Source organism: Triticum aestivum, chromosome 5A (genome assembly GCF_018294505.1).
Source record: "Triticum aestivum cultivar Chinese Spring chromosome 5A, IWGSC CS RefSeq v2.1, whole genome shotgun sequence".
Taxonomy (NCBI): Eukaryota; Viridiplantae; Streptophyta; class Magnoliopsida; order Poales; family Poaceae; genus Triticum; species Triticum aestivum.
This window is the reverse complement of record NC_057806.1, coordinates 704,829,733-704,856,129: the sequence shown is the minus strand read 5'-3', so window position 1 is coordinate 704,856,129 and position 26,397 is coordinate 704,829,733. Positions and strand designations below refer to the sequence as shown.

Below are 26,397 nucleotides of genomic sequence, written 5' to 3'. Positions count from 1 at the left end.
AGTGTATTCATTTTGAAATTCAAAACAATATGTGAAGGCAATAACCGAAGCTGGTTAGCGAAAACACATAGATTTGGTTCCAGTTATTGAGAATAAGCTATCGGGCAGGGTACAGACACCTCTAAGAGACAAATAAATACATGATTAACTAGAACACCTAGCTATCAGTACTAACTAGTCAACTAGCAAGAGTATCTTCAGGAACCCCATCTGATTCACCACAACATACTACCATTCCCAGCGACCAAACCAATTTACCGAAATGCAAAGTCTTAAACAGAAGGCAACAGATCAACTTATTAGGCGCCCATGAAGGCGAGCTGAGCTCTCCCGTGCGTGCGATGGTTGCAGGCAGGAGGTCGTTCATGTGGGGAGGGGATAGAACGCAAATCCTCCAGACGGGTGCTGGTGGTTGGCGATGGAGGAGGTCGTCGGGTGCCTCGTGCGTCCAGGCGACAATGGCAACCTTGGTGAGCCGCCATCACCAGCGTGCATGGACCTATGCCCATCAGTCGCGCGAGTGCGCTGGAGGTCGCAGCCAGATCGAGGGCTTGACGACGACCTGCGTGAGGAAGAAAAACAAATCGGGCATGTGTGAGCAACATCCAGATCGAATCAAAAGGAGAAGAGAGGAGGGCGAGAGAAGACCTTGTTGACCTTGAACCCCAGCGCCAGATCCTGCTCCCCAACCGGCGATGGTGTATCCCTCGACGGATCTGCATCCATAAGGTGAGGTGAGAGAGGGGGTCAGCTACAGCCTCCTGCAGATCGATCGGATCGGAGGGGGAAAACAAGTGGGGACGAGGGGCACCCACCCGGGCTGGTCCGGCGCCGTGGGGCCTAGGCACGCCGCCAGGACGGCAGCTGCCTTATCGGGGAGGACGGCAGCGGCCTTCGGGCGCGGTCGTCGGAGGCGCTGCGGAGCTCGTCGCCTCACGAGCCGAAGGGCGCGGCGGCCGCTGCTGAGGGGCGCGGGGAGGGAGAGCTTGCTGGAGCTTGTGGTGAGGAGCCGGGGACGGCGGCGGGATTGGAGATGAATCACAAGGGAGCTCGAGTGGATCTCCAGCCAGTGGGATTGGAGAGGAATCGGGGGAGAGAGAGGAGTGGTGTGCGGTGGGGCTGGAGGTGGAGGTGGAGGCCACGCGGAGGCGGACGGCGGTGGATCTGAGGGAGGGAGAGGGGAGACGGTGGGAGACAGAGGCAAGGCGGAGAGGGAAGGACGGTGGCGGTGGCGATCTAGAAAGGAGGAGGTGGCGGCTGTGATCTAGAAGGGAGGAGGAGTGGTGTGCGGGGGAGAGAGGGGCTAGGGTTCGCTGCATGGGGGAGAGGGGAGAGGATCTGAGGGGGGAGGGAGAGAAAGAAAGAAAGAATGGAGGCGGGGGGTGGGTGGAAAATGTCCATGAGGACAGACCTAGGGTTTCGGCTCGGGTGGGTTTGGGCCGTTGGATCCGGAAGCATCCGACGGTGGTTGATGCGTGATCCGCGTGATATGCTCATGGTCCAATCAGAACGCAGCAATCCATTTGATGACCTTATGACCAATATAAATTGGTCGTGATCGATTCAAGATAAAAAAATTCATTCCATTTTTCAGTGCTCAAAATGAGTATTTTTGTGAAAGTCCTATCAAATATTTGTTCAAATGATTCCATATTTCGCACAAGTTTGCATCTTGGAATGGCAAACAATATTGACAAAAGGAGTTTTCATTTTCTTTGGACGAAAAAACCATTTTCCATTTTTCGAGTGCCCAAAAGGAGGTTTTTTTGTGAAGAACCTATAATATATTTGTTGCAAAATTGGACCAAATCATTTTTCTAAAATACTAGGCCATATTTCATCCACAGTTGACCAAATGGTTGGGTGTAAAAAGTTTTGATCCACCTCTCGTGAAAAAGACAAATTTTCGCCGGTTCAGCTGGAAGCGGGTCAAATTTGAACTGTAGTTGCCTTCTAGTTTGCTCTTTATTTTTTCCAAAAATCATTTCTAGGTACATAAGTATCTATTTTATTAGAGAAACACCAAAAAAATTCCAAGATTCAACCACTAGCTAGGAACGGTCATTCCCGCCGTTTTGACCGCATTTTGAAACGGGCATAAAAAATTCAAAAAAAATCAAAAAAATGGAAAACATTCACATTGTGTCATCATATGTGACCAAGTTTCCAGGAAAAATAATAAACTTGTAATACGACAATTATTTTAAAAAAGTGTTCTCAGAAACGAGCTATCACGTGTGGAGATCAATGGCTTTCAAGCCAAATGATCAATCTTATGGCCACATTCATGGCATAGTTTGTTCAAATGATCTCATATTGTGCACAAGGGTGCATATTGGAATGGCAAACAATGTTGCCTAAGAAAGTTTTCATTTTCGTTGCACGGAAAATTCATTTTCCATTTTTCGAGTGCTCGAAATGAGGTTTTTTTGTGAAGGACCTACCATATATTTGTTGCAAAATTGTACCAAATCATTTTTATAAAATATTAGGACATATTTAATGCACAATTGACAAAATGGTTGGGTGTCAAAAGTTTTGATCCACCTCTGGTGAAAAAGACAAATTCCCGCCGATTCAGCTAGAAGCGGGTCAAATTTGAACTGCAGCTGCCTCATAGTTTGCTATTTATTTTTTCCAAAAATCATTTCTAGGTATGTAAGTATCTATTTAATCAGAGAAACACCAAAAGTTTTCCAAGATTCAACCACTAGCTAGGAACGGTCAAGCCCGCCGTTTTGACCGCATTTTGAAACGGGCATAAAAAATTCAAAAAAAATCAAAAAATTGGAAAACCTTCGCATTGTGTCAATATATGTGACCAAGTTTCCAGGAAAAATAATAAACTTGTAATACGGTAATTATTTTAAAAAAGTGTTCTCAGAAATGAGCTATCAAGTGTGAAGATTCATCGCTTTCAAGCCAAATGATCAATCTTATGGCCACATTCATGGCATAGTTTGTTCAAATGATCTCATATTATGCACAATGGTGCATATTGGAATGGCAAACAATGTTGCCTAAGGAAGTTTTCATTTTCTTTGGACGAAAAAACCATTTTCCATTTTCTGAGTGCCTGAAATGAGTTTTTTTTGTGAAGGACCTACCATATATTTGTTGCAAAATTGGACCTAATCAATTTTCTAAAATACTAGGCCATATTTAATGCACAATTGACAAAATGGTTGGGTGTCAAAAATTTTGATCCACCTCTGGTGAAAAAGACAAATTCCCGTCGATTCAGTTGGAAGCGGGTCAAATTTGAACTGCAGCTGCCTCATAGTTTGCTCTTTATTTTTTCCAAAAATCATTTCTAGGTAAATAGGTATCTATTTAATCATAGATACACCAAAAAAATTCGAACATTTAACCACTAGCTAGGAACTGTCATTCCCGCCGTTTTGACCACATTTTGAAACAGGCATAAAAAATTCAAAAAAATCAAAAGATTGGGAAACCTTCGCATTGTGTCATTATATGTGGCCAAGTTCCCAGAAAAAATAACAAACTTGTAATACGGCAATTATTTTAAAAAATGTTCTCAGAAACGAGCTATCACGTGTGGAGATCAATGGCTTCCAAGCCAAATGATCAATCTTATGGTCACATTCATGGCATAGTTTGTTCAAATGATCTCATATTGTGCACAAGGGTGCATCTTGGAATTCCAAACAATTTTGCCAAAGGGAGTTTTCATTTTCTTTGCACGGAAAATTCATTTTCCATTTTTCGAGTGCCCGAAATGAGGTTTTTTGTGAAGGACCCACCATATATTTGTTGCAAAATTGTACCAAATCATTTTTATAAAATACTATACCATATTTAATGCATAATTGACAAAATGGTTGGGTGCCAAAAGTTTTGATCCACCTCTGATGAAAAAGACAAATTCCCGCCGATTTAGTTGGAAGCGGGTCAAATTTGAACTGCAGCTGCCTTATAGTTTGCTATTTATTTTTTCCAAAAATCATTTCTAGGTAAATAAGTATCTATTTAATCAGAAATACATGGTTTGATGGCGAGACATCGAGGTTTGGACGGTGGCCGAGGGCCCCAACTCTAGAGCGCGTAAGCTCGCATGCCCACCGCGTGGTCACCGCGTGACCGTGGCGTTGCCATGTGTTATGTGCGGCCTAGGCATGTCTAGTGGGTTGGGCACTCCCCAGGTAGGTGCTAGGAACAAAATCACAACATAAGATTCTCACGAGGAGACCGATCGATGCTCAAACATGAATAAGCAGCCAAGTGTTTGATTTGTGGTACGGGAAATGCACATGGCCAATGGGCGTGAGTTTTGGCCGAGGATGATCATCTACTAAGGAGAATGTATTCACAAATTTTCACCTCAAAAGGAGGAGCCTAGGTGGTACTTGCTTTGCAAAGTACCACACTGGACAAAAATATGAATGTTGAAGCTGGGCTCAAAATAATGAATGGATTGAGCTGAAATTTGGTGGAGGATGGTTATTTGGGCATAGGAAAGCATTGTAGAAAATTGATATCATTTTGACATGCCAAAGTAGTACTTCCTTCACAATGCTCTTCTATGGACAAAAACTTGGGAAAACTAGTGAGAGAGATTGGATGAATGAAATAAGCTAAAAATTGGTGTAGGTAAGTTACATAGGTATGGTCATGCGCTGGTAAATTTTCAGATCATTTGGGTAAGCCTAGCTAGTACTTACTTCATAAAGCTTCTCTCGAGGTAGAAACTTTGGAAATTTCCTGAGAAAGATTTACTAGGAAAATTGAGCTGAATATTATCATGTGGCAATGATTTGGGTATGGAAGAGTGTCCAAAAAATTTGAGGGTAATAGGAGGGGTCTATATAACACTTGCTTTGCAATGTGCCAATTTGGCCATAAAATATAAATTGAACCTGGGCTCACATAGATGATTTGACTGAGCTACAATTTGGAGGACGGTGATAATTTGGGCATATGAAGGAACTGTATAAATTTCATGTCATTTAGAGATATAAAAAAGGTATTTCCTTCACAATGCTTCTAGGTGGACAAAAACTTTGGAAATTTGCCGAGGAAGATTTGCTAGGCAAATGGAGCTGAATTTTGTCATGCGGTAATGATTTGGATAGGAAAGAGTGCCCAAAAATTCCGAGGGCAATCAAGAATATAAAAATAGCACTTCCTTCATAAAGTGTTGTTGTGAACAGAATAGGAAAATGAATATTGTTGAATTAGTTTTGAACTAGGCAAGGAAGGATTTTTACATATTTGATGAAGATATGCCCCAAAGAATTTACGAGATTTTTTTGGGAATTTTGGGAATGGTAGAAATATAGGTTGCTTCACAACCTAGGGCAAAAACTGCCACATGGACATGACACATAGGCAAAACTGATGAGATGGCGCCTAGTCATCACAACCCACCACAATCTACATGGCTATGACCATCTATATTGGTCATTAACAACTAGAAATAAGGCAGCGGACTAGCACTATTTGCTTTGTGACCATTTCGTGTAAGGAAATTACGACCTTTCTGACCAAAATGGTCGCAATGGTTTAGGGTTTGGAGCCCCCTGAACAGCTTTTGACCAATTGGTCTAAAACGATCATAAATTTATGACCAATTCTTTGAGGGTCACTGACAGAAGGTCATAAGTTGACATATTTCTTGTAGTGCACGCGAACTACATGGATTCGGTGGCATCGAGGACGATGGGGACACGTTCGTGGATGTTGATGTCAAGGATTTCAGCAGGGTCCGGCCCGTCGAAGGGGTTGGAGATGGAGGAAGCGCTGGAAGACATGGCGGCGAGGGTTGGGGGAGGGTGCGGCGCGGCTGTGGTGAGGCGGCGCGGTAGGAGGAGTGGTGCGGCAGGAGGGCGGCGTGGTAGGGGTGAGCGGTGCGGCGGGAGGGCGGCGGCGGTGTGGGGCGGCGGCGGCGGCCCGAGGCAGCGGCGGCTAGGGTTGGGCTGAAACAGGAGAGGATCGATTTGCGATAGGTACCATGTAGAGAATGATTTGGTGCATCGATAATAATTGATCGTGCACTAGGCACATATATAGATACAAGGGGTGCGACCGATGTCTTGTGTCTCAAGATACAAGTACATATAGAGGGAGAGAAACACTATAGATGCGGCATACAAAACCCAGACCTACGTACATGTAGACATGTTCAACAGTATCGGCAAGTCATCTTCTTGCTTATGTTTAGAATACAACGAGGAGGAAGGCTTGTTTCCAGCTACTTTTGTTGCGGGTAGTTTTCAGCTACTTTTCTCCAGGCTATTACAAAGAAAAATGATGTTGTGATGGATATATGCCTTGCTTTCCCTGAAACTGCGACTCAGTTTCGGTGTTTAAGGTTGAAAAGAAGTGATCATCCACCCATTGTGTTAGAAGTGTACCGAAGCGACTTTGGCCGCTCCAGTTCGACTTGTCACAAGGACAATTTCCTTGACATGCTTGGCGCGCGTCTCCCCTAAAGCAAATGATGGGCATGACAATGTATTATTTACTCGTTCGGATGGAACTGCGATCGGGGTGTCGTCTCAGGCACTCGCCGCCGCCGCATGGAGCTCCATCCCAGGCCACACAGTGTAGTAGTGTGAAGCATATGTTGCTTTGCAAGTTCATTATGATTGAGGTTGCATGGTCGAAGCAGCGGCAGCGTTGTAGCAAGGAGTCGAGGCCCAGGATTTCTCCGGTGAGGAACAAACTTTCAAGTGCAGGGTACCCATTGTCCGGTGGCAACGTGATGCTGTTTTCGGAGGTGACGATGAGCACGCGCAGGCGAGGCCAGCAGTTGCGCAGGGCGCTAAGGTCAATATTGTTGATGGCCCAACTCCAAACATGTCTTGGTTAACATGAATTCGTGTAGCATTGAAGCCAAGAACAATTAGTTGACGAGCGCTTCTTCGGGAGCCTCATAACGGTCAACGTCACTTGGCGTGCTTTCAACCACCCGCCACGTATCACGCGCTTTGGGTGATTCCTCCGGATTTCGTATTTTTCAATTTTCCAGGCGTGTTTTTGGCTTTTTAAACGGGTTTTTCGACGTTTCGGTTTTTCACCGGTCCTCGTTAGCTTTTGGACCAAAAAATTTCTTTCAGAATCTTTTTCGTGAAAAATGTGTTTTTTTTCGTGAGAGACACATTTTTTCTTTTGTGAGAGGCACAACCATGCCTCTTGGAAACAAAAAACGCATTTTCTATTTTTTTTTCTTTCTCCAGAGGCACGGTTTTACTTCTGTGAGAGGAACGACCATACCTCTCGGAAACGAAAAAAACATGTTTTCTGTCTTTTTTTCTCGTGAGAGGCACGGTTTTAATTTGCTTTCGCAAGAGGCACGACCGTGCCTCTCGGAAACAAAAAAACACATGTTTTCTGCTTTATTTTTTCTTCCGCGAGAGGCACGGTTTTGCTTCTACGAGAGGCATGGTTTTGCTTCGCGAGAGGCACGACTATGCCTTCTCGGAAACATTTTTTTATTCGCGAGAGGCACGGTTTTGCTTCCGCGAGAGACACGGTTGTGATTTCACGAGAGGCACGGCCGTGCCTCCTTCGGAAAGGGAAAAAACCCGTGCTCCTGGTCCTGTTCTTTTTGTCTGGTTTTTTCATGAAAAAAAGTTCGTTAGAACATATCAATATAGGATCTAGTTTTGAAGACCTCGACGCGAGAAATCCAACGGTGAAAACGGTTCAAGATTTGGATGCATGGTTTAAGAAATCAAATATTCTGAATAAACAGATATAAAAATAAACTCTCAAGCTGCGACAAATGCCGCACATGCAGCGCGCCACTTATCATAATCCATAACCTGAGAAGATAAGAGTGATCTTTACAAGGAGTACTCCTCTATTAGTGATTTTGATTGAAGCCCGTGATGTATAGGAATGTCAGGTTAACCTTTTTTTAACAAACAAGTTTAACTTTTTTAATACTACAAAAGGTTAAACTTTTTGTTGGGATCGCATGTGATATACTCCTACTCCTAAGGGCATTTTCAATGCTGAGGTCTTATGCAGGCGCTTATCGTGTGGGAAAATAATATCTGAGGAAATTAGTGCTCTTGCTCCTCTCACGCTGGCTCTACTAGCGGGCTCTTGAATAATAAATCTCTACTCTTAATGTCTCAGTTGGTAGTCTCCGTTCCGGGTTTATTTTTGTCCCATCTTCTTTGGTTTTTTTCATCCTCCCTCCCACCTTCCAATTTCGTTGGTTTTTTTTCGTCGGTTTTTTATTCGCCCCCCTCCCACCTCCCAATTTCGTTCGGTTTTTCTTCGTCCCACCCCCCACCACCCCCTCGTACTGGTTTTTTTTCTCTCCACTCTTTCCTTGCAAACCAGTAATTTCCTAATATACAAAAGATCACGAATCTATCTTTCCTTACCTGAATCAATCACTCCCTACATCAATGCATTTCTTTATTAAGAAAACTAACACGTAAATCTTAACGCATTGTAAACAAATCCCGTTATGGACCTAATTAATTTATTATGAAATCTGTGCGTGGTCGCATTGGTTCTTTTTCTCTTCACTCTTTCCTTGCAAACCAGTAATTTCCTAACATACAAAAGATCACGAATCTATCTTTCCTTACCTGAATCAATCCATCCCTACATCAGTGCATTTCTTTATTAAGAAAACTAACACGTAAATCTTAACGCATTGTAAACAAATCCCGTTATGGATCTAATTAATTTATTATGGAATCTGTACGTGGTCGCATCTCTCCCCTTGTGAAAAAATCGCATCCATCTCCCGTTAAAAAGGAAAAGAGAAAATGAACGATCAATCCCACACCATGCATCTCAGTAGCAAAAAATCGCCCCCGCCTCTGCTACTGCGCCTCGCCGTGTGCCAGTCTCGACCCATGCCTCGCCTGCATGGCTGGATGCCGCCGTCTCCACCGCCACGTACAAGAAAACGTGGGCAGAACCATCCATTCAAATCGCACACCCCCACCCTCCTCCGCAATCCCTAGCCCCGCATCACCCTATCGCTTTCTCGCCTCTCTTTCCCCTTGATGTAGATGGTGCCGAGCGGCGGCCTCGAGCACCGGCAGCGCCGCCCTCTCTATCTTCGCTGCGTCGAGAGATGGGCCGAGGCTATCGTCGGTTCACCGCCCACGATTGGGCCGCCTCCGGTTGTCGCGCACCACCGGCTCCACCTAACATGCCCGACCTTCTCCGCTTTCGACCTTCCGGCGACCACATCCCTCCGTGCCTCCATCCATCATCCACAAGGCCACTCCCTGCACCTACCCTCCTAAATTCTCCATACCTGGGGACAATCACCCAAAATCCAAGTTGGCCCGATATCAATTTTCTTACGTGCTTTCTTTATCAGTTGGTGATGGGAATGGGTTCCAATTTCTCTATCTGACTGTGGATTCGCAGGAAAGAAGCGCTTCTACATGCATCCTCCTGTCGGTCACTAAAGTACCAAGGTAAATGGTTGATACTGCATTTGTCTAGGATGATATATGTTGGCTCTGTTGTGGTTCATCCGAGCAGTTTGGTGACTAATTTAGTGATAATTTGATTATATTAATTAAATGAGTCGAGTGTATCGTCGTGCATTTATCTTGCCAGTAATCTTCTGTGATGCTCTGATGCACTTTGGGAATTGTTTATCTTGTCTTCAGTGCAGAACATTTGTTTATTAATGCATTAGAAGAATCCTTGTTACTACCTTGAACCTGTTTTATTACTAAAGTAAGTACCCAGCCTCTAAATTGCTACATTACCTTGTAGATTGTATACGCTCATTCTCTTATGATTTTGTGGTTGTATATACAGTGTTCTGAAAACTTTATTTGCTAACATTAGGAAACGCCTGCTTTTGGCAAGATATTAACTTGCATTTCGTGAGATTGATAGTGGATGCATCCGAAAATCAATTGACAACCCGATGCATTTTATTTTTACGATTGAGAGATATTAACTTCAAATTTATGAGATTGATAGTTGGAGTTATGTTCTGAGGAGTTCTGAACATGTGATTTTTTGGGAATGCTTAACTAGTTCATCTTTGGCCGTCGGTTTCATTTGTATTTGAGACAGGAACATAGTTTCTGAGTTACTTCATCAGTGTGCTTCGGTTTTTTCTTTGTGCATGCCTAGGAGCTGGTATGCAAGTGCATGTGCGTCGGGTGACAAGTTTAACATGGCTTTTGTCTTTGTTCCCGCTGGTCTAGATACATATGTTTTCTTGTCCGTAGATAACTAGATATTGATCGTGTGTACAAGGATGCAATAAGCTCTGCAATGCTATGGTATTTAACAGTAATATATCAGCTAAATAGGCTATGCTGATTGGCACTAAAGTTAAGCTAGCACCATTTGATTATGTTACATATAATCGCCAAGATCTCGTCAGCGGCGTCATCTCTTTCATGTGCTTTACTGCATCACATAAGTCGTGTCTCGACAGCAAAATTGTAGGAGTAACCGGTCCTCGTTGCACAACATTTTGAATAAGAATAGGGCCAGGCAGATTAAGGAGTTCGCTGACGTGAAGAGTTGGATTGTGTGATACCACCATTCAATTGCGCCATTCTTTTGTTTTTTAGGAGGAAATGACAGGAGAGGCTTCTACTGCATTTAATTAACAAAAGATATTAATGTTACATATTTACAAGAGGGGTGCCACTTGTTTGTTGTTTTGCCTCAGTTGCTCTTAACGCGTTCCTACTTTCTGTCATGCGATGCCAAAGGCGTTCCAGGAGACGTTGCGCATGATGGAACGTTGGTGAGTCACAGGTGCACCAGGTCATCATGTCCTCCAACAGTACCACATGGTACGTTGAGATTCACGCATCATTAACATGTTGAAGATGAAGTTGTGTGAGTCATAAATTGGAGTGGCTCGTGATTCTGTATGTTAGCCCTTCCTTGTAGGTGCTTCTCAAGTTGGAGGACAATATATTAGTCAAGACATTAGGGATCCTCATTGATGTTTAATCTCTCGTCTGCACTTATTTTGTTTGCTCCAATTCTATATATTCTCACGAGTAGATGAGGTGTAAGCATGTGCAATGTAGTTCCTTTTTCTACATATGGTGATTGATTTCTTCTTGGGTAACACAACTAACGGATGGTAATCAATCTTCAAATACCTAAACCAAACGTACAAGGCAACAATCAATTCACATATCACAATCAGATTCTTCTTTAGTACCCAGCTTAACTCACGGATGGTAATCAATCTCCAAACGAAGGAAATAATCACCGTCGTTTACCTCTCGCCAATGTTACATAAAAGTAACGCTGAGAATTTAGATGTATTGTTTGTCATGGAGCTGTGGCTGGCCGATTACATGAAATTAATTCCCTCAGTTGTGGTGGCAAATATAATACACATAATCCATATTGTTATGCACTAGCGCGTGTGCGTGTGAAATAGATGGATTATGGTCCCGTATCCAATAAGATGGATATGTGTATGTGTTAGAGAGAGATAGAGAGAGGGAGAGAGAGTGAGGAAGAGGGAGGGAGAGAGAGTGTGTGTGAGAATTTGATGATAAAAAAGGTCGTCAATGTCACTTGATATATATGAGAATATTAAATGTAATATTAACATAATTGATATTGAACTCTTAAAGTTAATGTTGCACTAGTAGAAAAAGGGTCATTTGTCCCGGTTCATAAGACCCATCTGTCTCGGTTGCGTAACCGGGACTAAAGGGTCGTTACTAATGCCCTTGGCCTTTAGTCCCGGTTCTTATACGAACCGGGACAGATAGGCCTCCACGTGGCCGCTGTGGCGAGCCCAGGCAGGAGGGCCTTTAGTCCCGGTTGGTGGCACCAACCGGGACCAATAGGCATCCACGCGTCAGTTGTTCAGGGGCTAGGGTTTTTTCTGAAAGGGGGGTGTATTGGGGGTTTTGTATGGTTAATTAAGGTCACTACAAGAAACCTGTTAATCCATAACAGATTTCGGATGACGTTCTCAAAATCCGTCATCGATAGGATGCCATTGATGATGGTTTCTCTAGTTCATCACGAAAAACGTCATCGATCAGCAAGATGAACATAGGCCCCCAAAATGGTAGCCCCCTTATGAGAGACACAAAGAAACCGTCACAAAAATCATCATGAAACAAGCAGGTGGACCTAGTTTTTTTCTTTATACATCATCCAGTCCGTCACGGATGGCTCTTGCTGATGTGCCGCATATTTTTTCTTCTTTTGTCCCACATTTTAATCCTTGCTACATCCAGCGGTACACGTGGTGTCATGCGAGCTCGTGCAGTATGGGACCCACATTTAAGTGAGGCATAGCGAGAAAATGAACCGAGACTGATGCCACGTCAGCTTTACTGAAAAGAGCAGGTCCCAATGTCAGTATGACACCAGAGAAATAACAACAAAAATATGAAGAGCGCTCATGGGGTTCGAACCTAAGACCTCCTGTTACTACACCAAACAAGCTAGACATCAAGCCACAAGATGCCATTTGGTTAAACATGAGCACGAATTTATACAGAATAACGTTGTGGTGCTTGGCTGTACCAACCAAGATTTTTTATTTTTTTGAGAAATCTCTAGCACCTAGCAGTTTTTTTACTTTTTTTCTAGCTTTAATCGATGGAACGAGCTAGCCCACCGACAACAACTTTTTTTAGGCAAACCACCCGACAACAACTACATGCTAGAAATAGTAATTATATAATCGGGCCGGTGCTGTACGCCAACCCATGCAGTTTTCTACTCGTTTTCTTTTTATTTTGTCCAAGTTAGATTTACATTCTCTTTTTTAGTTTTTCCAAAATAAAACATTACAACAGTTATTATTTTTTGTGGGTTAAAGTTATAGTAATTATTAACATACAACTGTTATGTATTTCAAATGTCTATTCTGTTTTCATTCTTTGTACCATGAAGAGGTAAAAATGAACTTTTCTAAAATTTACATGGACTTAAACAGTTCAACGTGCATTGGAAATTATTTGTAAATTCTGTATCTTCATTCTGGACCAAAAACACATAATTTTTCTATATTGTTCAACCTGTATTAAAATTATTGTGTAATAATAATAATTTTTCGAAATGTATTAAAAATGTTACACATGCTTGCAGTCTATAGAAATTTAAGATTAATAGTACATAATATTTTTTTATTAAAAGTTCATCATTTTCTGAAAACACACTGAACATTTTTTTAAATATACATTGACTTTTTAACAGGGACGTTGTCTATTTTTTTTAAATACACATTGACTTTTTCGCGGGTAAAATGCATGGTGAATTAAAAACATGTTTGCACATTTTTAATACACGTGAAACGGTTTTCTAAAAGCAAGTTGACCATTTTTTTCAAATGCATTAATACTTCCGTTAAGTTTTATGGCAATTGTAATTTTTCCTTACATTTCTTGTTTTGAATGGAAAAAATAATATCAAGAATGCCAACGAGTTTATGTTCAGGTCTTATCCAAGAAAAGAAGAGGATTCATAAACATTTGGGTGCCATGGATCGACCTCAAACACAGAGCTTATTGACTTTTTTATTCTAGAAAATGCAAACAAATTATGGAATAATGAAACCTGACATGGTGTCATTACATCATCCTTAGGCACCATGGTAACATTTGAGAGCGTTTCACAAAACTTGCAACACACACTATTTGGAGACCGGAAGATGTCCAAGGAAGAACTATGATTTCCATAGGAAATGGGCCGAGTTTGAATGCAAAGTGACGATTGTAGACTTTGTAAATAGGTGGGTATGTAAAATAAGTTTTTTCTAACATTATGAGTTATAAAAAAATATAATCAGCTTCAAAACCTTTTTTCATAACAAGTGGTATGTAAATTCGCATTTGTGAATAGGTGGGTGAAAGTAAGATGGTGAAAGTAATGAATATAATTCAATTTTGAATTGTAGATGCATGAAAAAGTTCACCAAAATGGTTTAAAAATCATTTGTGTGTTAGCAAGTCTATGTTTAGGCCTTATCAAAAAATCCAAACAAGAGGGTGCCAGGACACGACCTCGAAATTTGCATGCAGATATTGCTTAATTCCGAAAAATGCAAACGAAGTTTGAAAAACATGAAACTTGGCATGGTGCCCTTATATGAGACTCAAAGGTTGTAAAAAAAATTGAAAAGGTTTTGTAAAAGTTGTGACATACGCTGCTTACAAAATGAACATTATTGATGTGTTGGAAAACAAGCATACGTTGCAAAATAGGTTCAAAAAATGATGTATTACTCGAAACACTTAGGTGTATTACAACAATATTCCAAAAAAGTTCCTTTTGTATTCGCAATTATACACAACCACATATATGCTATACACCACAACAAGCAGCAAATGTTTAACCATTTTAGCTGAACAGATGGTAGCAATGAAGACAATTTAAATTTACAACACTATTATGTACTAACACACACTCATTTCCCATCTTGTTATGTAATAATTTGTACCCCCTATGTTTGAAACACCAAAGTTTCATACCATGCGTAAACCTTTCCAAAATTACATATCTAAAATGCTATAAATTTTCTTTACATCTAACATACTACTCCCCTGTCCCAAAATAAGTGTCTTGACTTTGTACTAACTTTAGTATAAAGTTGTACAAGACTTAAGACACTTGTTTTTGGACGGAGGGAGTATATTATATCGCTTTTATAAAAGTTAGACATTTCAAAAAAGATTGAAGTCCACATAAACATTTATTCGCCACTTCAACTTGAAATTTTGAAACTATCTGAATATTGCACTATTTTGCACTACAAATCATTTTACATATTTTATATGTAATAAGTTATTCCTATTTTTTAAATACCAAAGTTAGGAATCATTTGAAGTTGAAATTCGGAAAATATCAGGATATTACACCATTATGCAACAAGTTAATCATTTGGCTAACAATGAGTAACAAATAAGCATCAATTTTTGATATTACAGATTTAATGACAACTTACATGTTTGCTTGACCACATTTGTATATCTTATCATTTCCCTCCCATTGCTTGCTAATAGAAGGTTGAATTGTTCATAAAAAATATTTTATTTTTTCATGCTTTTTTATCATACAAGTTAAAATTAAACGTATAAACTTAAATATATTTTTTTTTGAAATTTGTAAAACTTTTTAGAGATACATGTAGTTCTAATTGGAATCATTTTCAATAGAAAATGCAAAAACTCATTTGAACTATAGAAAATATATATTATTTAGAAAGTTGTTGTAACACCTAAAAATAGCATACATTTAGTATATCACGTGTAATTTTTATTGTGGTATGTATAATAAGTTTTGAAATTTACTTAAGAAAGTGGGCTTAATTAGTTATTTGGAAATAGAGAAAAAATTTAATTCTGGGCGGCCTCACTGATGTTGGCCTAAAGTCAACTAAAGCCCAGATGCTCTCAGCTATAGCTGGCCAAACAGGCCGTGCTAACTGGGCCGGCCCGGTAGCACGCAGGAACGGCACGGCCCAGGCACGGCACGTCCCGAGCTAAACGGGCTAGGCCCGGCACGCGGCACGCCATGGGCCATGCCTGGGCCTGGAGGCTGGGCACGCGGGCCGGCACGGCACGGCCCGTTTATTTTTTTCAGATTTTTTATAAATATATGGCCTAAATTACATCCCAATAGGCCTAAAATACAGCCCAACAGGCTAAAAATCTGATGGGCTAGCGTGCTAAACGTGCCACGGGCCGGCCCGTTTAATAATCAGGCCGTGTCTAGGCCAGAGAGCCACGCCCGTGGGCCGGCATGGAACGGCCCGGCTATTAAACGTGCCACGGCGGGCCGTGCCGGGCCAGGCACGATTAGCACGGGCTGGGCCGTGCCGGGCCGGGCCGGCCCGTTTGGCCAGGTCTAGTCTCAGCCGAGGGGAGATCATGTGCGACGCAAACGACGCCTTCTGATTGGTCGAGCCTACCCGCACATGGATCAAGCCTCTCCACCGTTCGATTTTCCGAGATCCAATGGTTCGCACACATACCATATCCCTCTTCTTTCTCCCTCCCCCACAGCCGCCGGGTTCCAGCACCTTCCTTCCTCGTCTCCTTCTCCAGTCGCCGCCTCCCCTCCCCTCCCAGGCTCCCAGCTCCTCTCGTCTCAGAGGCCGCATCAGGGCACCAGACACGCACCATCGGCGCGACGTCCAGGCCGCCCCCACACCGTCCGGGGGGTGCGCGTTTGGACGCCGGGGGGCAGCACGACTCGTCCCTGAGAGCTACGTCGCGGTGGGTGTTGCCACCGAACGGCAAGGGAAGCGACGGCCTCCACTTCCCGCGGTGGCCGGCAGGATATGGCACTGGTGAGATGGTTAATCGTTGAGCCACAACAGAGGCATCTGGGTTCAGCACTCACTTAACCACCGAGCTGATTTCTTGTGCAGGTGGAGTCAAACCCTCTTCGTCCGATGCTAGCACGCTAAGCCGCATTGAGCTAGCACTCTCAAGATGCCTGGCTGAGGGGGCTGCGCCGACCTGCCACCGCATTGTCGCGGGCCCGCGTCCGTCTGCTATGGCATCCTCACAGCCGATTTTTTCACCGACCTTGGAGCTGTGAGGCGCTTGCCCCACCCCAGCTCCAGTTCCCTGTGTTTTACTTCTGATTTTTCGAGGCAGTTTTTGGTTGTCCATGCGCAGGGAACGGCGGTTCATCTTGTTCTCGTCAGTGGAGATGGGATGCCCAAGAGCATGTTCGAGGCGATGTGGCATGTCTCCGGTGATGAGTCTGCGGTGATGGATGGATCTGCAAAATGGTGTTCTCCGCCTGAGAATTTCTAGGACCCGTTGTAGATTGAATGTCTTCGTTTTGCTCCTCCATATGTGTATTATTTAGAAATGTCTGTAATTTTAAGTTCTATTGTGTTTTTACTTCCGTGTAAAATGGTTTTTTCTAGTGTGTTTATGTAATTCCCATCTATTTAATGACATAATATATATCATTTGCAAAATTGTGTTGGTTGAAATTTGCATAGAACAAGAGAAATGTGAGATGGGCTAATTTGTCGGCCGAAATCAATGGGCCATCAACCGATTGAAATTTAATGGGCTGAAATACCATTTTGGTTGATTATTACATGGGCTGTGGGTCTTGGACCGAGCTGAAATTTAGTGGGCCAAAATTTGAAAAGGCCCACTTAGTTCATGGGCTGCCATGTAATATCCATGTCAGATGATGATGTGGCAGACAAGTTCACGCCGTTATGAGCACGTTAGTTAAGTGTCATCCATGACGGTCAAAATCTATCATGGATCCGTGACGATCTGGAGATCCGTCAAGGAGTACATGGTGGTCAAATTATGACGCAATATACATGACGGATTTCAAGTCTGTCATGAGTATCCTTCGATGACAATTTTCCACATGTCCATGACGGACTAGGACTGTCATGTATCAACAGAATTCTTGTAGTGGGTGTTTCATATATTGTGTTAGGTAGCTAATTAATTAATAAAGAGAAGTGTCCTCTCTTATCTCCGTGCTTGGTCGACGCTACGTACTATACGTATAGAGAGGCCATCGACACACTAGCTAGTAAGAAAATGAAGGAAACCATTAAGTATATAAGTTCGTCATGCATACCGAGAGAAGTGATCGACCTCTCCTTCTCCGAGAGATTGGTCGAACAACAAGTTTTCGTATTATCTATCTGACGCTACTGGCTACATACATATACAATATGTAAGATCTGTTACAATCCCCTAGCATCTGAAATCAAGTTCCACATGGTATTCTCCAGCTTTATTGATGACGTGGTCAAGAAAGAATCCCGTTAATTCCTCTTGAATTGCTTTCATGTGATCTTCTGGTAGGAGTTCAGTCCGCATCTCCCACGTCTAATTTGAAGAAGGGGGTTAATACATATATATGAATGAAACTCAACAAAAATGATGGTGTAATAAAATGAAATTGTGAATATTATTACTTACACACATCAAATTGTCTTTTAAAGTAGCCCCGCTTATCTTTGCAAGTCGCATTGTAGATGAACTCGCGCACGTAGTATCCACAGTAATCATTCCCTTGTTCCTGCCACAAGCACTTTACGAGAAATAGAGGTCAATCAAACTGATAATGAAGCATTATAAATGGCATTGATGGAAGTAGCTAGAATCAATGGGATCGAGATGCGCGGAACTAGCTAGCTAGTACTACTTACTTTCGGGTATGTCCATCGCAGCACCCCCGGCAGTCCCGGAGCTTGTGCGGTGAATACTTTCCAAACCCTGCGAGACAAAGAAAACAATTACTTGATATCAGGAAATGAACAAAAAGTTGCCGATATAGTGCGATAATGATCGCTTGAACTTACTTCTCGAGCATTTTAGTCATGTCCGCATAGGTCTCGGGAGATTTTCGTCTCGAGTCTAAGACGGTTACTAGTCCCTGCTCAAGGTTAATCTCCAGGAGAATATAGTGGAAGCTGCGCATGGATGCATCACTCATCAATTACATTACTATAACCTCGCTCAAGTAATAAGGAAAACCGAATATGCACAAGACAGTAACACTCACTCGAAGTTGTAAGGAATGAGTATTTTATCTTTGTTTTGATTTATTATCAATGATTTGAGCAAGTTGGCCTCAGCATCATCGGCGTTATTTTCAACCTCAAATTGATCTATGAGATTTGTGTTAATGAACCCAATATCATACTTTTCTGCACTCAATGATCTTCAATCTGCATAATATAGTGAGGATAATCATATATACATGCAATGAAACAGTTGAGCTATATATAGAGACTTAATGACAGAAGTAGTACTTAGAGACAGTAGCAAGTGACCGTTAATTTATCGAGGGCCTTTTGATTGAACCATTGGAAGAACTTCTCAAATGGAACAGTCAACAAATCAATTCCAACGAGGTCGTGCTCCTCTTTAACTCTCATATACAAAGTATCCGTTCCCCAGACTCTCTGCAGGTTTTCATGTACCAATCATGGAATCTTCGCATCATCGTTGTTATAGATTTTTCATCTTTGGCAAGAGGCTTCCCGTAATGGTATTGGTGTTCTTCCACCTCCAAGAAATCATAATCTACATCGTCGGGCAGGTAATCTTCAAGATTGCTATAACCGGGCACCATCCCCGGATCATTAGCGACGATATCGCTAGAAACCTTGAGCGGGGGGCATGATTGGTCCGCTTGTTTGCCGAGCTGGGAAATTTTTTTCTCAACTCGTCGTTCTGCTAACCTTCGATCACTGATAGTATTTTCCGACCGCTCCGCTTCGATATATACCTTTGCAGTAATGCACTCATAGTTGTTTTTTAGCGGAGACTTTGGTGGTTTCCTCGGGGCATCGATAGTGCGCTTTGCTTTCACCCGGTCTACCTTCTCCTCCGGAGGTGGATGTCTCTTTACTTTCACCCCTTAAAAGAAGTCCTTCACTTCTTTTTCCACGATCTTCGCGTTTTCTTCCATGGTCCTCTCGTATGGTAACTTCCCTAGAGGCTTGAGAGGTGGACCGAATCTGTATTGCCTCCCGCCTCTGGCTGTACTGCTAGACGCCGGAGCAGACGGAGTGGCTGCGGCTGTCTTCTTTCGTGCTTGCTTACGAGATGGAGGAGAAGGACTATGACACGCCGGAGCAGCCGGGGCGGCGGCGGGTCTCTTCCGCCCTTGCTGGCGAGGCAGAGAAGGAGGAGGCTGGTGGCTGCTCGGGCGCGCCGGCGCAGGCGGAGAAGGAGGCGGAGTGCCGCCACGCGCTGGAGAAGGAGGAGGCTGGTGGCTGCTCGGGCGTGCCGGCGCAGACAGAGAAGGAGGCGGAGCGCCGCCACACGCCGGAGAAGGAGGCTGAGTGCCATGATCACTCGCCGGAGGAGGAGGCGGTGGAGGAGGCGGAGTGCCCTGACTCGCCGGAGGAGGAGGAGGAGGCGTCCAGTTCGGAAGGTTGATGAGCTCCTTTCGCCATAGGCATGGAGTCTTCAGACAAGAACCCAACCGAGTCTCCCCGTTACCCGTAGGGTGGTCAAGCTGGAGGTTCTCAAATACTTGTGTGATTTCATCCACCATCACCCTAGCATATCCTTCTGGAATCGACCGGCAGTGAAAAGTTGCGCCAGGTTCAGGAGGTGCAACAGAGCCAACAGCCGCCTTGAATTTCGATTCCATCCACTTTGTCATAAGGTGGAAATTCTGAGACTCCGTGATAGCATCCACGGGGTAGCTAGAAGGAGCCGTGAAAACAGGCTCCTGAAGCAGCTCCGTGGAAGCCACGCTGCTTCTCCGCTGAGATGGCGGGGTAGCTCCGGGTGTAGCAGTTTCGGCAGGTCGCGCGTTGCGGGCCTCGTCTCGTTCCTCTAGCGCTTGTACCCTTGCGTGCAGCGCCTGTAGTTGGGTCAACTCCTTTTTCTTCTTCCTCTCCCGGCGTTTGTAACCGCCTGCGTTAGGAAATCCAGCATTCCACGAAAGGGAGCTTGGCGTGCCTCGTGTCCGTTCGGGGTGCTTAGGATTCCCGAGGGCCTCTGTGAGCTCGTCGTTCTCTCTGTCCGGAACGAACGTCCCTTATTGCGCCTTTTCGATATACTCCTGAAGCTTCTCGATGAGTGTGTTCAGCTGCTCGTTGGTCCAAGCGCACTTCCCTGTTACAGGGTCCAATTTTTCCCCAACCCCGAAGAACCAAGTCCTGTAACGGTCTGGCCAACGTCGCGAATGTGGTTCGATCTCTTTATCAATGAGGTCATTGTCAGCCTTGTCCCACAACGGTCGGGCTTTCAGGTAGCCACCTGACCCCGTGCGATGGTGATACTTCTTCTTTCCAGCATTTTTCTTGTTTGTCGCTGACATCTTCACTGCTCTCTGAGATTTCTTTTTGGTGACAAATGCGGGCCACTGATCTTTGATCTTCTCAAATCGGCCGATGAATTCTGGAGTCTTGTCTTGGTCGAAAAACGATGATTTCAGCTCATTATTCCACCTCCTGAATAGCTTAGCCATCTTCTTAAGAGCATAAGCCTTGATCATTGGCTTTTTAACTGGATTCTCCGGATCCTCCTCTGGCGGGAAGGTGAAATTTTCCTACAGCGCGGTCCAAAGATCAGCTTTCTGCCTATCGCTGACATAAGACACCTAAGAGTCTTTGTCCTTAGGCTTCAACCATTGCTCGATGCTGATCGGGATCATGTCCCTAACTAGAACCCCGCACTGAGCATTAAATTTTTGCTTGGTCCGGAGGGGTTCAATCGGTTGGCCAGCGCGATCAATTTCGATGATCGTGTACCTTTCATCCGAGCGCAACTTGATTAAGCATGTGCCGGACTCCGTTCGGTCACCGGAGCCGTCATCATGGTGTCCTTCCCCCTCCATTCGGTCACCGGAGCCGCCATCACGGTGTCCTTCCCCCTCCATTCGGTCATCGGAGCCGTCATCACGGTGTCCTTCCTCCTCCATTGTTTGATCATCGTCGTAGCCTGCTTCTTCATCCTGTCTTTCTAGACCATCGGTGCATGCGTCGTTGAGAAATGACAAGATGGCATCACTTCCGTGTGCGATTATCTCCCCCAACACCGCTTCTTGTGCTTCGTCTCGGGGGTGCGGATCCATAGTTTCTGCAAATATTTACAACATGGCAATTATTATTCAAACATGACAGATGGATATATTAGTGGCAAACGTTGAACTAGCTAGCTAAGCACAATAAGTAATCATATTAGTGGCCTGGCCTCGACGCTTCTCTAGGGTTTGGGGTGGCCTCGACGACAACGCTCTTTTAACTTAGTAAATTTGGGTGGCCTCAAGAGAGTTTGTCGATCGGGTAGGGGCGGTGGGAGGGGGTAGGAGACCGACATCGTTTTTTTTAGGGTTTGAGTGTCCTCGAGAGTTTTGGTCGAGCGAGAGGGCCGGGGGGTGCTCCCGTGGTATAAGTTATCATGGTCGAGAGGGGGTATATATATCGACCGCCCCTCATGTCGAAGTTATCCGGGAGGGGGTTATATCGACAACGACAACATACATACATGGGAAAATAATGTTATCAGGGAGGGGGTATATCGACCCCCCCCCCTCGTGTTGAAGTTATCAGCACAGAAGAGAAGAAGAAAAAAATAGAATTTTATTATTTTTTTCTTAAATGTAACTTTTGCATATATGAACATACATACATAAATTATACATGCATGGGAAAAATTGCTATGAGCAAAAAAACATCATATATGAATATTTTGTATATACATCCATATCCATCCATCCATTCATACATACATACATACACGGACAAAACAAATGCTATGAACAAAAACATCAGTAGTAATTATTTTTTTAATGATTTGGCCTCAAAAAATTCTTTTATTAGTATTTTCAAACTTCAGAATGACCTTTTTGCACTAGAACTATTTCAAATAATTCCTTTCAAATGCCACAAAATTTTTGAGAAGTCCTCTGATGCCTATAGATCATTTTTATTCAAAAACCCACTTTGGTCATTTGAAAATTTTGAGCACAACTTCCATTTTTCAATTTTGGTCCAATCTTGGCATTGAACTACAACCCTATTTTTCCTTGCTAAAAAAATTCTGAATTTTTTACATCTTGTAGTCCTTCCTACTAAACCCTTAAGTCCAGAAGGGCAGCCCCAATTTCATCTAGCAAGTCCACCAAAAAATTCATGTAGTTTCTGTCCAGCACTAAATTTTAGTAAAACTTGCACTAACAAGTTTTTCCTTTTATCAAACCAACTTGACCATCTTCACTCACATCCAAGGAGACATCATCCTGCCAAGTTTCACATAAAACAAAGTTCCCTAGATAGCCCTAGCATTTCATCAAACACCTTGCGGACATGGCTGAAAACATGCAATTCTCTAAAACTATGCACTGAACCAACTTCACCATCATCACATACATGAAGGAAGGACAGAGGAGAGGGGTGGGAGGGAGGAGGGAGTACCGGCCTGTCCGGCGGGCAGTGGTGCGGCAGCGTTGACGGCAGGGCAGGGGCGTGGCGCAGCATCGGGGAGGGCAGGGGCGCAGCGACGTTGGCGTCGAGGTCGAGGCAGGGGCGCACGGCGGCATCATCGGGGCAGGGTAGGGGCGCGACGACGTCGGGGCGAGGCAGGGGAGCACAGCGTCGGCGTCGGGGTAGGGCAGGGGCGCACGACGTCGGCGTCGGGGCAGGGCAGGGGCGCACGACGTCGGCGCCGGGGCAGGGCAGGGGCGCGGTGGTGTGGGGCGGGCAGGGCACGGCGACAGCGTCGGCGTCGAGGTCCGGCAACTTGGCGGTGTCGAGGTGTTCGTCGGTGTCGAGGCGTTCGGCGGCAGAGAGGCAGATCAAAGAACGGAATGAAAAATTTGACAAGTGCTGCTTATATACCAAGAGCATTGGTCCCGGTTCGTGGCATAAACCGGGACCAATGCCCCCCTTTAGTCCCGATTGATGCCACCAACCGGGACCAAAGGCCTCTTTTTAGCAGCCCAAAGGGCGGGAAGCGGCGGCCATTGATCCCGGTTGGTGGCACCAACCGGGACTAAAGGGGGGCATTGGTTCCGGTCGAACCGGTACCAATGCACCCCTTTATTCCCGGTTGGTGCCACCAACCGGAACCAAAGGCCTTGCACAACGAGGTGGTGGTGGGAGTTTAGTCCCACCTCGCTAGTTGAGAGGGGCGCGGAGTGGTTTATAAGCCCCATTGCCGCACCCCTCTCGAGCTCCTCTCCATTGCAGGCTTACGAGCCTAATTATAACTGCTATGCCTGATGGGCCTACTGGGCCTTCCGCGGGCCTGAATCCTGGCCCATGGATGGGTTTCTAGTCGTATTCACGCCGTGGTGGCCAAGTAGGTGGCAAATTTTTTAATTTTTTTTCCAGTTTTTTTGTTTTCTTTTTTGCTTTATTTTTTTGTTTTGTTTCTACTTACAACAAAATACTTATTTATTTTATTTTATTTTGTTTCTAATTACTTATTTAATTTATTTTATGATAATTCATTTTGCTATTAAAGTTTCTAACAAAAAAAGTTCTTTATGAAAATTCTTTTTGCTTTTAATGATTTTGAACAGAAAATACTTTGATAATTTTAGTTGCATCAGTTTTATATAATTTTAGTTTCATAAATTTGAGAGGTTGCTTATAATGTTTTGAACAGAAAATACTTTGATAATTTTAGTTTCAAAAATTTTATTTATGTTATTAAATTTATTTTATTTTGTTTGTACTTATATATTTTATTAAAGTTTATATTATTTTGTTTCAAATTACTTATTTATTTTATTTTATGATAATTATTTTTGCTAAAAGACACTGAAATTCGTATATATTATGCATTTACTAATTATTTTAAGCTATAAGACCCTGAAATTGAAAAGCACTACAAATGAACTCTGAAAAGGTTGAAAGTTGGCATGGTATCATCATTTCACCCACATAGCATGTGCAAGAAATTAGAGAGGCTTACGGCAAAAACTGGATGCACTTCATGTACAAAACGGACAATCTCTTCCGAAGTATCGTCTGTTACAAAGGAATTCCATTTTTTTGAACTTATTTGAACTCCATAATTTTTCGTGTTCAAAATGCACCATTCAAAGCCACATCATTAATTTTCAACCCTTTCTAACTTCATTTGTTATTTTTCATGCATTTACTCATTATTTTGAGCTATAAGACCCTGAAATTGAAAAGCACTACAAATGAACTCTGAAATGGTTGAAAGTTGGCATGGTATCATTATTTCACCCACATAGCATGTGCAAGAAAGTAGAGAGGCTTACGGCAAAAACTGGATGCACTTCGTGTACAAACGGACAATATCTTTCGAAGTATCAGGGTTTCATACGGAAACTTGTCTGTTACAAAGGGATTTCATTTTTTGAACTTATTTGAACTCCATACTTTTTCTGTGTTCAAAATGCGCCATTCAAAGCCACATCATCAATTTTCAATCCTTTCTGACTTTATTTGTTATTTTTCATGCATTTACTGATTATTTTGAGCTATAAGACCCTGAAATTGAAAAGCACTACAAATGAACTCTGAAAAGGTTGAAAGTTGGCATGGTATCATCATTTCACCGACATAGCATGTGCAAGAAAGTAGAGAGGCTTACGACAAAAACTGGATGCACTTTGTGTACAAAACGGACAATCTCTTTCGAAGTATCAGGGTTTCATACGGAAAGTCGTCTGTTACAAAGGATTTCATTTTTTGAACTTATTTGAACTCCATACTTTTTCTGTGTTCAAAATGCGCCATTCAAAGCCACATCATCAATTTTCAATCCTTTTTGACTTCATTTGTTATTTTTCATGCATTTACTAATTATTTTGAGCTATAAGACCCTGAAATTGAAAAGCACTACAAATGAACTCTGAAAAGGTTGAAAGTTGGCATGGTATCATCATTTGACCCGCATAGCATGTGCAAGAAAGTAGAGATGCTTACAGCAAAAACTGGATGCACTTCGTGTACAAAACGGACAATCTCTTTCGAAGTATCAGGGTTTCATACGGAAAGTCGTCTGTTACAAAGGGATTTCATTTTTTGAACTTATTTGAACTCCATACTTTTTCTGTGTTCAAAATGCGCCATTCAAAGCCACATCATTAATTTTCAACCCTTTCTGACCTTATTTGTTATTTTTCATGCATTTACTGATTATTTCGAGCTATAAGACCCTGAAATTGAAAAGCACTACAAATGAACTCTGAAAAGGTTGAAAGTTGGCATGGTATCATCATTTCACCCACATAGCATGTGCAAGAAAGTAGAGAGGCTTACGGCAAAAACTGGATGCACTTCGTGTACAAAACGGACAATCTCTGTCGAAGTATCAGGGTTTCATACGGAAACTCGTCTGTTACAAAGGGATTTCATTTTGTTGAACTTATTTGACTTCATACTTTTTCTGTGTTCAAAATGCGCCATTCAAAGCCACATCATTAATTTTCAACCCTTTCTGACCTTATTTGTTATTTTTCATGCATTTACTGATTATTTCGAGCTATAAGACCCTGAAATTGAAAAGCACTACAAATGAACTCTGAAAAGGTTGAAAGTTGGCATGGTATTATCATTTCACCCACATAGCATGTGCAAGAAAGTAGAGAGGCTTACGGCAAAAACTGGATGCACTTCGTGTACAAAACGGACAATCTCTGTCGAAGTATCAGGGTTTCATACGGAAACTCGTCTATTACAAAGGGATTTCATTTTTTTGAACTTATTTGACTTCATACTTTTTCTGTGTTCAAAATGCACCATTCAAAGACACATCATCAATTTTCAACCCTTTTTGAGTTCATTTGTTATTTTTGATGCATTTACTAATTATTTTGAGCTATAAGACCCTGAAATTGAAAAGCACTACAAATGAACTCTGAAAAGGTTGAAAGTTGGCATGGTATCATCATTTGACCCACATAGCATGTGCAAGAAAGTAGAGAGGCTTACGGCAGAAACTGGATGCACTTCGTGTATAAAATGCACCATTCAAAGCCACATCATCG

At 43.0% G+C, this 26,397-nt stretch overlaps 1 protein-coding gene across 1 annotated transcript; it reads left to right on the top strand.

Moving 5' to 3' along the window:
* The first annotated feature begins 418 nt into the window (after positions 1–418).
* On the top strand, positions 419–16,908 carry LOC123101847 (uncharacterized). The gene is made up of 3 exons (XM_044523114.1): positions 419–594; positions 15,894–16,258; positions 16,340–16,908. Exons 1-3 carry the CDS (start codon positions 419–421, stop codon positions 16,510–16,512), a joined length of 714 nt encoding a protein of 237 aa, XP_044379049.1. The 3' UTR covers positions 16,513–16,908.
* Positions 16,909–26,397: the final 9,489 nt, after the last annotated feature.

Excerpts from the sequence above, each read along its gene's own strand:
- LOC123101847 (XM_044523114.1), top strand. The coding sequence starts at position 419 with ATGGAGGAGGTCGTCGGGTGCCTCGTGCGTCCAGGCGACAATGGCAAC. Across the intron at positions 595-15,893 it reads GAAAAACAAATCGGGCATGT|CCTCTCCACCGTTCGATTTT; the intron begins GTGAGCAACATC and ends ACATGGATCAAG. Across the intron at positions 16,259-16,339 it reads GCCGGCAGGATATGGCACTG|GTGGAGTCAAACCCTCTTCG; the intron begins GTGAGATGGTTA and ends TTTCTTGTGCAG.